The 15,587-nt window shown below is 36.1% G+C and overlaps 1 protein-coding gene across 4 annotated transcripts in view; it reads right to left on the reverse strand.

Annotated features, from left to right (window-relative positions):
* Positions 1-15,587, reverse strand: part of BTBD9 (BTB domain containing 9) — a 540,815-nt gene that overhangs the window by 172,806 nt on the left and 352,422 nt on the right. For all 4 annotated transcript variants that reach the window (XM_077161674.1, XM_077161670.1, XM_077161671.1 and 1 more), the window contains one exon: positions 2,047-2,156. In XM_077161674.1, coding sequence (XP_077017789.1) covers positions 2,047-2,156 — 110 coding nt within the window. The remainder of the gene's footprint in view (positions 1-2,046; positions 2,157-15,587) is intronic.

The raw sequence follows: 15,587 nt of genomic DNA on the forward strand, positions 1-15,587 counted from the left end.
CGAGGAGGGCCAGAAAGAGATCCCACTGCAGGTCATCTGCTGGCAAGTGCCCACACATACCAACTCCTTTACCACTGTTCCTATTAGGGTGAGGGATGATGACAGGGTGATGATGTAGTGCTCTTTATAGTAAAAATTGTGAGCATTACAGAAAAGAGGTTGGAGGAAAAGTGTTTGACCAGACACCAAAAACACTTCTTGCATCTCTAAAATCTTCTTTCATTTCCTAACATGTCCTAGACTATTATGCTTTTGATAATGCTGTCTAGTTCATTTTGGGCAAAACATGCAGACCAACAACAACATCTCTCATTGTAAATGATCCTGAGTTTCATTCCTGTAATGGCCTTTCATGCAAGATAGGTGAGATTCTTTGATAATTAGTTTTCACAAGCTTGTTCTTCCTTCAGTGAGGAGGGGGAACTGATTTAAGTAGATGGCGCCTCCTATGCAGTATGTTCCAGAAGGCAGTGCCCAGGGATGAAATGAGCAGCCAAATGTTACAATCGTTATGAATATGAAGGTGGTTAGTTTCTGAGATCATTCTCAGTGAGTACTCTACCAGCTACAAAATTATATTACACATCAAGGCCTAAGGTTACAGAAGAACCTGGGCAGCAGACTAAAAAGGCATGCTTTCCCTATACCCTTTCATCCCACAACCCTATACAGAATTTAAAAATTTGACAGTATCAGGTAATGCTTCAGTACTCTTAACTTTCAAATAACTTAAAAGTCAAAAAATTATTAACATTTATATTTAATATTAAAAATTACATCCATAACAAAAATTTAAACCAAAGTATGTATTTTAGTTGAGTTTTAAAAGCTCTGTTTTAAATATCAGATCAATTTCTCTACTCTTCATACTTTATTAATATCACTTTCCTAAATTCCCCTAAGTAAAGTATAAAGTTCAGAACTGAGTAGGTATTAGGAAATTTAGGTTTCTAACCATTCAAAGAATTTAGAAGCAATTGCAAGTTACATTCATCTTCCCATTGTCGTCACTACCACACTTTAGGTGTCATATGTTATGTGTCCCACATGAACAGGACTTAAGCAGAGGAGAAAGAAGTCCCTTTGTAGGGACACAATTTTATTTTAGGTTCCACCTGAAGGAAACATCCTATCCCCCATAGCTGAATATCTGGATTCCCTAACAAAGGAAGCTGCAGTAAAGGCACAGATTCAAGGATTTGTTTAGTCTATGATCTTTGGAGGAGGTGGGGAAAAGCCTAGGACCTGGGAAAAAGGGAAGAGGAATGAGGAGTCTGGGTGAGAAAAGCCACTGATGACGTCTAGAATGTAAAGGGATGGGTGGTACACAATACCCAGGCTAAACATTACAAAAAAAACAAACCAGAAACTCACCGCCACAAACAAATAAATCAAAATCAAGAATAGTCTTTCAAAGCGTTAGGCAACGTTTCTCAGGCAATATTTAAATTGTGTTTAATATTTAAATTTCTCCATATTTAAACTTCTGCAATGAAAATTCAGTCATTCTGGTCTTAATCAAATTACATTCACTCCCTTTCTTGAGGTGAATCTGGCTCAACAGAGAAAATACAGACTAACGAATACACGAAAAGAAGATAACTCACAACTGAGCAAATCATTCATATCAAATCAAAGGCCAAAATAACAGCATAGCCTTGGAAAGTATGAGCATTGGATCAATTTCAAACAGATTTCCTCCCTGATCTTAACCTACCATTAAATATAGAAAAAACTTTGAAAGAAAAGGCTTTGTGCAACAACCACAAAATTCCCCATGGAAAAAAACTGAATGAATCTCTAAAATATTTTCAATTCCTAACTACTAGTAAAATGCTTGTATTGTTTTAAGCTTACTGGAATTATTATTTTGACTGTCTGAAAATATAAATCATCCCCTATGTCACTCAGCCTAAGGCATTCAAATCAACCACAGCCCTTAGTCACAGCTGGTTATGAGATGAATTAAGATGAGTTGATAGAATAACAAAATGTTTGAAGATAAAACAGTAAGCACATATACAAAAATATAATTGCAATACTTACCTATCAGCCCCTTCTCAAGAGTGAAGGTTTTGTTCGTAAACATACATTCAAAAGCCACAATGTGAAAAATCTTGTTCACTGTGTTGTGAGTCCCAACTATTCGAATATACCTGAGTGAAAAGAAAAGAAAATTTAATGAAGAAAATGAACTTTCATCACAACCAATCGAAGGATAACAGAATAAAATATACCATATAAACCTATAGTGTACCCAAGGCATGGACAAAAAGAAACTTTCAACTTGATTTCAGACTCTGACTTGTTCCTGAGGGATAGCTCCAACTGAGTCTAGAAGAATTATAGCAAAATTAGGGAGAGGCTACTTCCCAGAGAATTAAGTAGAACTTAGATAAGAAAATAAAACCTGGCACGTTTCAGCCCCTGAATGTCATTATCACTATATGTCCATGAGACATTTATGTTGGAGAATAACAAATATTTTTTACCCTCACCTTGTGATTAGTAATGTGCCTATATACATGTATACAGACACATACAAAATTAAATGCTTTTCAACTCAAAGCAAGATCTCATCTTTGAATGCATGAAATCAATATTGTTTTCCTGTTTTTAAAAAAAATCTTCAGAAATTACTGAACAACACTCCACCGCTTATTTTACTTTGGTACTATTCCTAAATCCTTGTTAGGAAGTTAACCCTACATACTTACGCCAGCCACCCACTGCTGGGAAGACTTCTCCTGGCCAGAGGAAGTGATCTGTGGAGATAACCCAGCCTGCTCTGCAGCTTCCCTCCTGGCCACACAGATCTGGCATCTGCACATAGTGCAGAGTCTCACTGGGCAGTTCTTGAGCATCTTGGCCTTTTTACCCTTTTTATCTCTCTGGAGACTTCACCTCCGAACAATAAGCATTAATCTTAGAGCGACTTGTTCCATTCATTCTCCAAAGGGACCTGACAGTTCACAGGTTAATGAACAGACAAACTCGCTCTTCTGAGTATTACACAATTCCACGGTAAATGTGCCAAACACCATCTTACTGGAATTTAAAGGAAGAACCAGGAAAAATAACTAGCTTAATTAATAGCACTCTCCCAAATTATGAACTATACACACTGAAGGATGGGGCATATTAAATGAACAGATTTCAATTAGGAGATGACAGACTTGGCAAGGTTTTAGTAATATCCTCCCTCTACTGTGTAAAACAACCTTTGACTTAGATGACATAATTCTACTTCTGAGTTAATTGCTATTCACTAATTTGGTAATTTCCTTACATTTCTCATCACTTCAAGTTAACTGTACAATGTAAATGGTGATTTTGAAAATTCACATTAAGAAGACTATATTGGGGGGTTTTATACTATGGGCTGCTTTCTCTTTTGCTTTTTCAAGCCTGAATCTCATGGCATTCCCTGTGTACCTCATTTAGCCATCTGCTCCTTGACATGAGCTGATCACTTATCTTCATAGCCGATATTAATGCAATCTCCTGGACTGGTTTTTCAGTGTGCTTATACTCACTATCCTGTGTGGAGAGACCAGAAAACTGCCGGACTCACCAGAGCCCTCTGGTTCGGCAGGAGGTCGTCCCCATCTCTTCTTTTGAGCCCTCAAGGCAAAGACAAGATGCTGATTTTACTGGGGTTGGGCATTGGTATTCCTTTAAAATAAGTTCTTAAAGATCTGGGAGGAACAGATTGTGTGTTTTACTTTACTATGGTAGTGACAATCTCTCTGGTGCTTTCTGGAAGGGAAAGGGTGTGTTAAACCTGGCACCTTGGCCGGAATCTAATTTTGTCAATTTCCTTAAACCCACAGGAACTCAACCAGCATAGCATATTCAACCGCATGTGGCAATAACAGCCAAAATGCTGCTGTCTGCAACCTTGGAGGGAATGGAGGGAATGTGGTTTGGTGGAATTTGATCAGATCATTTTGTTTTCTAGGTTGAATGTCTACCAAAGGAGAGACAGCTCCCAGACTGTTGTGCAGGGTAGAAGGACCAAGGAGTGACTAATACGGCCTTTCCCTGTCTTCTGTTCTTCAGGTTTAATAGTCCAGCTGACCTAAAATGATGCATTAATGATCCAAACTTCCCTTCCTCTTTCCTTCTTGGCTTCCTTTTTTAAACACAATATGGAGCCAGGCTTTCCAAGTTAAGATAATGGTAATATCCCAAATTTTACCCTGATAAAAATATCAGGAATGGAAGAAAATGTGCACAAAAAAGACCTCAACCCCCAAATTCTAAGCAACTGAAAATAAGTTGTACTGGAATACGGGAATGTTAAAGCCTTTATGCTAATGTTTGTGATAACAAACAAGAAAATACATATGATTGGAAAAGTAGTGAGCAGTACCTCCAGATAAAGAAGTTCTACATAAATGAAGATAATGTTATCTGTGCTGCATAACCATGAGGTCAAATAAGCAATTCACACTGTATATCACACACTTCTTGAATAGCCTGTTATACGTAATGCTCAAAATGAGTCTATTTGTTTCGGCTCTATAGTACTTTTTAAGTCTCCACAAAATTACAGCATAATTTACAAAAATTGCATTAAGTCCTTACTCAAATACATATTGGGAAAAAAAATGGCAGCAAAGTCAAAAGAAAGAAGCTCCTTTTTCTCAAGCAAGAAGATGAAAATAGCCTGGACTCTTTCTTATACTAAAGAGCTAGATTTGAGATGGCAAATAGGCTTCAACCTGAATGACTGGCAGCAGCCTGGAGCTCCATATTAAGAATTCAGAGGCCTTGTCCAGCCCAGGGGAAGGAATGTCCTGATCCATGAGCACTGCCTGGAAGGAGGGAGGCAGCATAGGTAAGTTTGCTGATTATAAGCATATTTTCTTGATGGGGCTCAAAATGGAGCATAACAGAGGCAGAGAGAAGTAATTATTACCCAAGCTATTGATAACCCAAGGGATGGACACAGAGGAGAGTCTACTCTCTCTGTCTACTTCTTCCTGCAAAACAAAGCAATCTTGGTTCTTGGTCATAACACCTGTACAGAAGTAGATATCACATTGTTTCTGTCACAGGAGATTTTGAATAAGAAGTAAAGCCTAAGATTTTATTTTATTTTTTCTTTTCAGCATCATCTCTCAAATGCATAGACTCTGATTTAACCTGATAATAAGGACAGTACCAACTAGTGATTTCATCAGTGTGTAGATAGGACACTGCTGAAAAATATAACAGATATTCTCTGTTCTCTCTGAGGTCCTCAACAGTAGCTCAGGTAGTTGGAAGATAATTAAAACGTAACAGTGCTGAGGAAGACAGGTAAGCAACAGATTGGCCATCTCTAATGAGGATGAATACTGTCCGCATGAGTCCACATGAGCCCTAGGAGCAGTCTGTTTCACCATTCTCCTCCCTTCCCAATGTTAGCTGTCTTCTAGTTGCTGACAAAGACTGGATTCCAAACACTGTTCAGAATAGGATGTTACAATTCAGAAGTTTCTAAGAACCATATAAAACTGTAGGCAAAAACAGACTGTCTTCTTTAATAAAACCTAAGCTCTCCAAGATAGCACTCTAAAATTGAAAGGCACTGTAGAATTAAGGAAGGACGTGGGTTTTACAGTCCAACGGAACCAGTGTGTAGCCCAGCCCCATCTCTTATTAGCTGTGACAATTTGGGGAATTTTTTGTTTGTTTGTTTGAACTTTTTGACAGACTTCAGAGGACCCAGTAATCCATATTCTGAACATAAATTACCTGCTTCTATGGTATTTCCTGTTTATGATATTTCCTAGTACTTAAACCTCTAGTATTTATAAAATATTATAAAATGTTTTTGACCTGCCTCAGCTCTGTATGAGGTAGCCAGAGAATATTTTGCCTGTATCTTTGCCCTTCATCCCCCTTCCCAAGCTTTCTTCCTTGACAGAGGCATCATAAATAGCAAGGAGGAGAAAGTGAAGTCCAGGGAGAGTGGTCAGGGCCACACCTGCCAGAGTTTCATTTTTATGCAAACCCTGGAACTTTGGAATTTTAATTTATTAAGAAAAATAGCAAAAATAGGATATCTGTTAAATTTTTCAGCCGTGTTCCTCTCTACACACTGATGACATTACTGTGCTATGACCCAGAGAAAGTATGCTTTGGAGAGTTCACCGCATTTCCTGATTGTTCTGGGAAGGTACAAATCCCTATTCTTAACCTATCTTGCCACCATTTCTTGTCAGGATACTACCATATATTATTTCTAAGTCACAGATAATACTTCTTTAACAGATTATAGAAAATTTAAAAGAAAACAGCAACTTTCACACTTTAACCCCCAGTCCTCCCTAGTCTTTAACCCTGGTGAAATACTAGCTTACTTATGGCTCAGGTAATTCTTTTTTTTTTTTTTTTTTTTACATGGGCAGGCACCGGAAATCGAACCCGGGTCCTCGGGCATGGCAGGCAAGCATTCTTACCTGCTGAGCCACCGTGGCGCGCCCGCTCAGGTAATTCTTAACCTTTGCCTCCAGTTATGTGACCACCTAACTTTGTACTAAACAGATTTCACTAAGAGATAAAATCAACTAGTAAGAAATATTTAAATGAATGCTCGAGGGCTCAACTAAAGTCAAATCCATCAGAATTATATTCTTTGGCAAATGAAATTTCATTCTCAAATTGACCTTTATATTCTTGAGTGAAATAAAGAACTTTGAAAATTATTGTTAGCCTAAGACTGATGCATGAGCAGAGATTCTCAATATTTTGGCTCTTCCTGAGACATGGCCAGAGAGAAATCTGAGGAGAAATACTAGTCGTCATTGTGGCCAGAGGCATTCACCTAACAAGAACTTTAGCTACAGCAATCACTAGAGACATGGGGTCACCTGGGGTTTGAGTTCACTAATTCCAAGATATCCTATTTGCCCTTTCCCTTCCAGGGGATATTAAGAATGTACATAAATAATTTTCTAACCCAAGAAGTAGGTAGTGTCGGCAGGCTTCTCTGGTATATTTTCTTCTAGTTCTGCTACAATGTTAACACTTATAATCAAATCACAGACTAGAGGTGGGAGTGACTTCAGGTCTTGTGGCTAAGGTAGTAAGCAGAAAACAGTTTACTGCCAGAATGACAAAAAGCTTCTAGAAAAAGCATGTTGCAACAGAAAAAAATGTGTTACTCTTAAAAAACCTTCCCTCTGGCTGATCTGTAGTGCTATAGATTCTCCTCTACTGACTTCAGCAAAAGGGAGCCAGCAGTACTTGCTTACTTGGGAGATGAGGAATTATTAAAAGGTTAAACACTCTGTGTACAGAGTTAGCCTACGTAGTGGCTACTGTCTCAAAGAACTGCCCCAGTGCTGTCTGAATAGCCCTGCAGAGGAAGCAATCACGTTCCAGCACCTACAGTATTCAACCTGAGGGGCAAATGAAAAAACTCATTCTGTATTTCAGAGAATCAAGTTTGTGGAGGGCAAAAGATTGGTAAATAATTACTAATGCATAATAACCCAGTGCTATCCAAAACAGAATACAGAGAAAGTCATTCCAACATTAGACATAAACATTTGTGCTGTTTTTTATTTGAGGGAAAAGTGAATTTTGAACAGTAGGATATTGTTCTTTTTCAAAATATGAGCTAAAACCTGCTATAATAATACACCTTCAACTAATGAAATTAGATTTGACAATGAGATAACAAAGGAATTATATATAATATTTACGTAAGTCAATAAAAAATAATGTGTTAAAATATAATTAATTCATTTGAACTTCCTGGTTGCACATTAACCAGTCAATAGCCCTAGTTGGTATAATGAGTTAATCAACTACTAATCAAGATTTACCAAATGCCTACTAGGGACAGGAAATGGCACTAAGCACTGTAAGAAACGTACTAGAAACACAAGACCTAAACCTTGATCCAGAGAAGGTTAAAGCTCAAGGAAGGCAAGACTAAATGCATTGAACTATATGGCCCTTGACAGAACGGAGTCAAAAGAAAGACCTGGGTCTAGTCAGATCTTCACAAAACATTAGATATAAAATTGGGGGCAAGTTCCTTAATTTGTCTCATGCTCAGTCTCCTCATCAGCAGGAGTAGTGAGAAGTTACATAAGAACTCACTACCTATTCATGTATGGTAGTATAACTTTAAAACACTGAATTTAGCAATATGAAAATCTTCCCTATGAGCTACATTTACTTCAAAGCAGACAATGAATAAAAAATCAAATACTCATCCACTGGCTGGTAGCTGATTTACTTAACACAGAACTTTATGGATAAACTTGCTAAACTGGAGTATAAACAGTTATAAAATCTCTACCTGCAAGAATAAGAGAAGAGTCAAACAGGAAGATACAACCAGCTCTTTCTAAAACGTAGATACAGCATAGTATATATTAAGTACACCTGCTTATAGATACTGAGTAAGATACAGGCAAAAATCTAAGTAAATGGGCTCCTTAGTATCTAGAAAGAGGAAATAATTTGAGTTCACAGAAAGGTCTTATTTACTTTATGATTTAGTTCACTTTTTAGCTCTGCTTTTCTTCAGATTCTAATTTTGAAAGGATTACATATAGAAATAATAAGAGGTGGAAGATATATAATGAAAAATGAGTGTGTGTAAGTGGTTCAAAACAAGCAGAAAGAAAGACCTGTGTTAAAGGTAAACATTCGGGTAATTATAAATACAAGTATTATTGTATCGTATTGTTTGCTATGTAGCTCCACTACTTACTTCCCACAGGTGCTAAGATGCAAATGCATAAAAAGCAATAATAAATCTAGGTTTTGGGACACACAATATACAAACATATAAGTAGTAACAAGTACCAAAAAAACAGTGGGGGGGAGGGGAAGGGGTATAGGAAAAGTTTATGTGCTTGCTATTGAAGTTAAGTTGGCATCACACCAAATATAATTTTAGGATGTTAAATTTTAACCCCGTGATAACCACAAGGAAAAGATGTGGAAAACATCTCCAAATAGAAATGACAAAGCACTCAACATGGTATAAGAAAGCAAATAAATATAACATAGGCTTTAGTGAAAGTTGAGGGACAGAAAAGATATAAGACTTGTAAAGGCTGAATAGCAAAATGGTGGAAGAAAGTATGGTATTAATAGTAGTGAATAAATGTAAATGGATTAAGTTCTCCAATCAAAAGGAAGAGACTGGCAGAATGGACAAAAAAAGCATGACCCAATTATATGCTATCTGCAAGTAGTAATCAAAAGAGAGTTGGGGAGACTATACTGATATCAGATAAAACAGACTTTAAATCAAAAACAGTTATGAGGGACTGTGTCAGTTTGAAAGTATTATGTATTGCAGAAAAGCCATGTTTTAATCCTGATCCAATCTGGTAGGGGCAGCCATTTATTTTAATGTTGACTCAATATTGTAGGGTAGAAACTTTTGATTAGATTATCCTCACTGAGATGTGGCCTGCCCAATTGTGAGTGTGATCTTTTGGTGTGATTTTTGAGTAGATAGAGATGTACCCATTTGAGGTGGGTCTTGATTAGTTTACTGGGGTCCTTTAAAAGGCGAAACATTTTGAAGAAACACAGATGCTTAGAATGCTGACAGTGAGAGCCAAGAGAAATGTTTGGAGATCAAGACAGGAATAGCCCAGGTGCTAAGCAAGGACTCATAGAAATAGCCAGAATCTGAAGAGAAGAAATCTCCAGCCCTGGCAGATGCTAAGCTAAGAGTTGAAACCTAGAGTTTTGTTCTGAAGCAGCTAAGTCAACATCCACAGACGCTTACAGAGGAAAACATTGGCATCAGAAGCTGGAAGCAATGGAACCAGGGACAATGATCAGCAGATACCGCCACATGCCTTCCCAGCTGACAAAGGTGTTCCGGACAGTATCAGCCTTTCTTGAGTGAAGGTAACCCTCTTGTTGGTGCCTTAATTTGAACATTTTCATGGCTTTCGAACTATAAACTTGTAACTTATTAAATTCCCCTTTTAAAAGCCCTTCCATTTCTGCTATATTGTATTCCTGCAGCTTAACAACCAATACAGGAACAAAGATGATTATTATATACTGATAAAGGGAACAATTCAATAGGAAGATGTGACAATGATAAATATATATGTACCCAATAGCAGACCCCTCTAAAAATATATGAAGCAAATTTTGACAGATTTGAACAGAGAAACTGATGATTCTACTTTAATGGTAGGAAACTTTAACATGCCATTCTCAATAACGTATAGAACATCAAGTCAGGTGATCAATAAGGAAGTACAGGGCTTGAATAATACACCAAACCAACTAGACCTAACTAGGTATAGAACACTGTACCAAGAGAAACAAAATATACATTCTTTTTTTAAAAATATTTTTATTGATAAACCTTTACACAAAAACAATACATATTCTTCTTTAGTGCACATGAACTATTCTCCAAGATAGACCACATGTTGGGTCACAAAACAAGCCTCAATAAATTAAAAAATATTGAAATCATACAATGCATATTCTCCAAACACAATGGACTAAAGCTAGAAATCAATAACAGAGGGAGAAATAGAAAATTCACAAATATGTAACTTAAAAAACTGCTCTTAACCCATGGATTAAAGAGGAAAACAAAAGCAAAATTAAGAAATGTCTTGAGGTGAATGAAAATTAAAATAAAACATACCAGAACAATGGGATACAGTGAAGGCAGTGAGGAAAGGGAAATTATTGGTCTACATACTTACATTAAAAAAGAAGAAAGACCTCAAATCACCAATCTAACCTCAAAAGTGGAAGAACTAGAAAAAGAAGAGCAAACTAAACCCAAGGCAAGGAGAAGGAACAAAATAACAAATATTAGAGTCGGGATAAATGATATAGACACTAAAGTCAGATAAAGATATTACAAGAAAAGAAGATTACAGATCAGTATCTCTTTACATATAGATGCAAAAATCCTCAACAAAACACTAGCAAACCAAGGGTGGGCAACAGTGGTTCAGTGGCAGAGTTCTCGCCTGCCATGCCAGAGACCTGGGTTCAATTCCTAGAGCCTGCAATGCCAAAAAAACAAAAACAAAAACAAAAAACAGCAAACCAAATCCAACAGCATATTAAAAGAATTAAACAACCATGCACAAGGGACAATTATTCCTAGTATAAAAGGTTTGTTCAACATAAGAAAAATTTTTTATTGTTTGTTTGTTTGTTTGTTTTTTATATATATTTTTTATATTTTTAATTTTTATTTTTTTCTCTATATTATCATTTTATTTCTTTTTCTGTTGTCTTACTATTTCTTTTTCTAAATCGATGCAAATGTACTAAGAAATGATGATCATACATCTATGTGAAAAAAAAAGAAAATCAATTATTGTAATAAACCACTTTAACAGAATGAAGAGGAAAAAAACCTCACATGATCATCTCAATTGATGCAGAAAACATATTTGACAAAATCCAGCATCCTTTCTTGATAAAAACACTTAGAACATTAAGAATAGAAGGAACCTTCCTCAATATAATATTTGAAAATCAAGCTAACATCTTACTTAATGGCAAAAGACTGAAATCTTGTTCCCTCTGAAATCAGGAACAAGACAAGGATGCCCACTATCACCACTGTCATTCAATATTGTACTGGAAGTTCTTGCCAGGACAATTTGGCAAGAAAAAAAGTAAAAGGCATCCAAATTAGAAAAGAAGAAGTAACATTTTTCCTATTTGCAGATGATATAATCCCATGTACATAAAATATTGAAAAATCCACAAAAAAGCTCCTAGAGCTAATAAATGAATTCAACAAAGTGGTATTGTACAAGAAACACCTAAAACTCAGTGGTGTTTCTATACACAAGCAATGAGCAATCTGAGGAGGAAATCAAGAAAAAAAACTCCATTCATGATGCCGAATATAAGAATCACGTATCCAGGAATATATCTAACCAAGGATGTAAAAGAATTCTACACAAAAACTATAAAATATTGCTAAAAGAAATTAAAAGAGCCCTGAATAAATGGAAGGATATTCCATATTCACAGATTGGAAGACTAAATATTGTTAAGATGTCAATATTACCAAAAGTAATTTACAGATTCAATGTCATCCCAATCAAAATTCTAACAACCTTCTTTTCAGAAATGGAAAATCCAATCATCAAATTTATATGGAAGGATAAGGGGCCTTGAATAGCTAAAGACATCTTGAAATAGAAGAATGAAGTTGGAGGACTCACACTTTCTGATTTTAAAATGTATTACAAAGCCACAGTAATCCAAACAGAATGCACAAAGATAGACATACAGACCAATGGAATAGAATTGAGAGCTCAGAAATCAACCCTCACATTTATAACCAAATGATTTTTCACAAGGTGGCAAAGACCACTCAATTAGAAAAGGATACTGTCTTCAACAATTGGTGTTGGGGAAACGGGATTTCCATTTGCAATAAAAAAGGAGGGGAATGCCCACTTCATACTGTATACAAAAATCCAACTCAAAATGGATCAAAGACCTAAATATAACAGCTAAAACTATTAAACTCCTAAGAGATAAAGTAGGGAAGAATCTTCAGGACCTTGTGTTAGGCAATGGTTTCTCAGTCTTTTAAAGTACAAGCAATAAAAGAAAAAAATAGATAAATGGGACCTCATCAAAATTAAAAACTTTGTTCCTTAAAGGACTTTACCATTTAAGTAAAAAGACAACTTACACAATAGGAGAAATTATTAGGAAACCACATAGCCAATAAAGTATTAATATGCAGTATATATTTTAAAATTCTTCAACAAACTAACAACCCAATTTATAAAAAAGTAAAAGACTTTCTAGAAAGAAGATATCCCAATGGCCATAAAACACATGAAAAGGTGCTCAACATCATTAGCCGTCAGGGAAATGCAAATCAAAACCACAATGAGATACCATTTCACACCCATTAGAATGGCTGCTGTTAAAAGAAACAGAAAATGCAACTGTTGGAGAGCACGTGGAGAAATAGAAACACTCATTCATTGTCATTGTCAATGTAAAATGGTACAGCCACTGTGGAAGACAGATTGGCAGTTCCCCAGAAAGCAAAGTATAGAACTACCATATGACCCAGCAATCCCAGTCCTAGGTATATAGGCAAAGAAGTGAAACCAAGGACTCAAACAGATATTTGCATACTGATGTTCATAGTGGCATTATTCACAATTTGCCAAAAGATGGAGACAACTCAAGGATCCATCAAACAATGAATGGATAAATAAAATGTGCTTTTACTTGTTGTGTTTTTGAATAATGTGTTGAATATTATTCAGCTAGTAACAAGTTTTATTCTAGGCAACCGCAAATCATCAGAGGGGGCACTCATAAATGACCTAGGAACCCAATTCCCATCGCCCCAGACCCCAGTGGGGCAGGTATTCAACAATTTTGACATAAGCATCTGTGCACTTTTTCTCTATCATCTCTGGAATAGTCAGTCCTGAAAGTAATTTAGAAACTGTATAACCTAAACAAACAAAACAACAATAGGTTTAACATGAACAAACCCAAATAACTACTGGTACAATATGAGCAACTTGCATGTATTATTTCCTTTAATGGAAAACTTATAGCTTGCATACAGTCAATTAAATAATTAGTAATAAAGGTTCAAATTCCAAACCTGGGAAGACCTTATGGCCTGCAAAGCCTTTATGTTATTTGTAAACTATGTAAAGAAATCTATGTTTCCCTACTATCCTCAGACTGCTTCAATGCTCATAGAAAATTTCATGAAACCTCTTTTTCCCCTTGGGAAATTCTGGACCTACCTAGAGAATGGATCTCCCCACCTTCACTCCCCTCAAAAAAAAAAGATTCAGAGATTTACTTAGCATGCAAAGCAAGCATCAGTGTAACTATGCAAGGTTGGCTGAAGTAAATAATTATAATGCTATAGAAACTGAAGAATAACACTTACTACCCACAGCACAGGAAATACAAACAAATACAAAGGAGAGAGAAGACAAGCATTTTTGTCCTGGATCCCAAATCTGTTATGGATATGTATGATGTGCTATCTCAAAGACAGTTAAAGCTGGGACGTATGGCTGATTGCACAGTAGAAGCCTATTCTCCAGTTTCCAAATAGCTTATGAAGGATGGCTAATAGCACTACTGGTATAAGAGATTTTGCTGCTAAACTCTGTCAATGTGTTAGAATTGATACAACAGAAAAAACAGCAAGATCTCCAAGTGACATTATTTAGTGGAATCCAGAGTCTACAGCTTATAGTAGGGCCTGGGCAGACATGGGACAGGTTTAAACCTAACAGCTTGCTCAATCACTTTATTTTTTTATTGTGAAAAATAACATATATACAAAAAAAGCAATAAATTTCAAAGCACACCCACAATTAGTTACAGGACAGATTTCACAGTTTGGCCTCCAGTTCCACAATTTTAGGTTTTTCCTTCTAGCTGCTCCAAGACACTAAAGACCAAAAGAAATATCAATATAATGATTTAGCAGTCATATTCATTTGTTAAATCCTATCTTCTCTGTTATAACTCTACCTTCTCCTTTGACATTCTTCCATCTTTAGGGGTATTTTGCCCAATCACTTTAAAAGACATTTCCCTATATCCAAACTTTATGGGTTAAGAGCCTATGCACTGCTGAAGTTCAATTTTGAAGCCTGTCTGCAATCCATATTTCTGGTGGATTTGCAGTAAACTGTTGGGAATTGGAATAGTTAGGCAAGGTTTATTTTTGTTGTTCTAATTTATTTTCCTCCCCAAAGCTTCTTGAGAGCTCAACCACTCATGACCTAAACATTACTGGTACAGCATTAGTGCTAGGCCAGTGATCAGAAAGAGAATGTCAATCTTTACCCTTGTTTCAGAAATTCCAGAAAAGAAAAATTTATGAGTGGAATGGACATAAAGTAAAATGTGTACTTTGTAAGAGAAGATTTCCTTATATTACTTTATTTCTTTATATTACAAATAGTCACAAATGAAATGTTGTTTCATTTTCTTCCATTAAAATGAAACAACAGTAGCTTAACTATTTCGCCTTTTTTTTACATTTGTGAAAATTATCAAAGTTACATATTCATATTGTTTTAAAAGCCAAATAATCTATAAGGTTTATATGAAAAGCAGTGTGCCACCCCCCCACCCACCCATGCTTCATTTACTCCCCTCGCCAGAGGCTGCCATTTTCAACTCTTTTAGTTCATTATTTTAGGATTTTTCTCACATTTAAAATTAATGCTTCTAATGCACTTCTTAATATATCAGTTTTAGGCCTTATCTACCAATCTACTACCTATGAGGAAGACAAGGATTTAGCTTTCTCCTCTCCTTACATGCATCCATCCCATCCCCTAAATTTAGATTGCACTGTAACTCTGGTTGGATCAATACACAGTATTTATGTTACTATTATGTAAACATTACTCACAACTAAGCCACAGAGTACCTTACTTTCCTGTACATTTTTTTTTTTTTTTTACTGGGAATCGAACCCGGGTCTCCAGCATGGTAGGGAAGAATTCTGCCACTGAGCCACTGTTGCACTGCCCCCTGTTATATTTAAATATAATTTAAAAAAAAAACTATATTTTTTAAATTTGTTTTTTCTAAAG

Source organism: Tamandua tetradactyla, chromosome 5 (assembly GCF_023851605.1).
Source record: "Tamandua tetradactyla isolate mTamTet1 chromosome 5, mTamTet1.pri, whole genome shotgun sequence".
Lineage (NCBI taxonomy): Eukaryota > Metazoa > Chordata > Mammalia > Pilosa > Myrmecophagidae > Tamandua > Tamandua tetradactyla.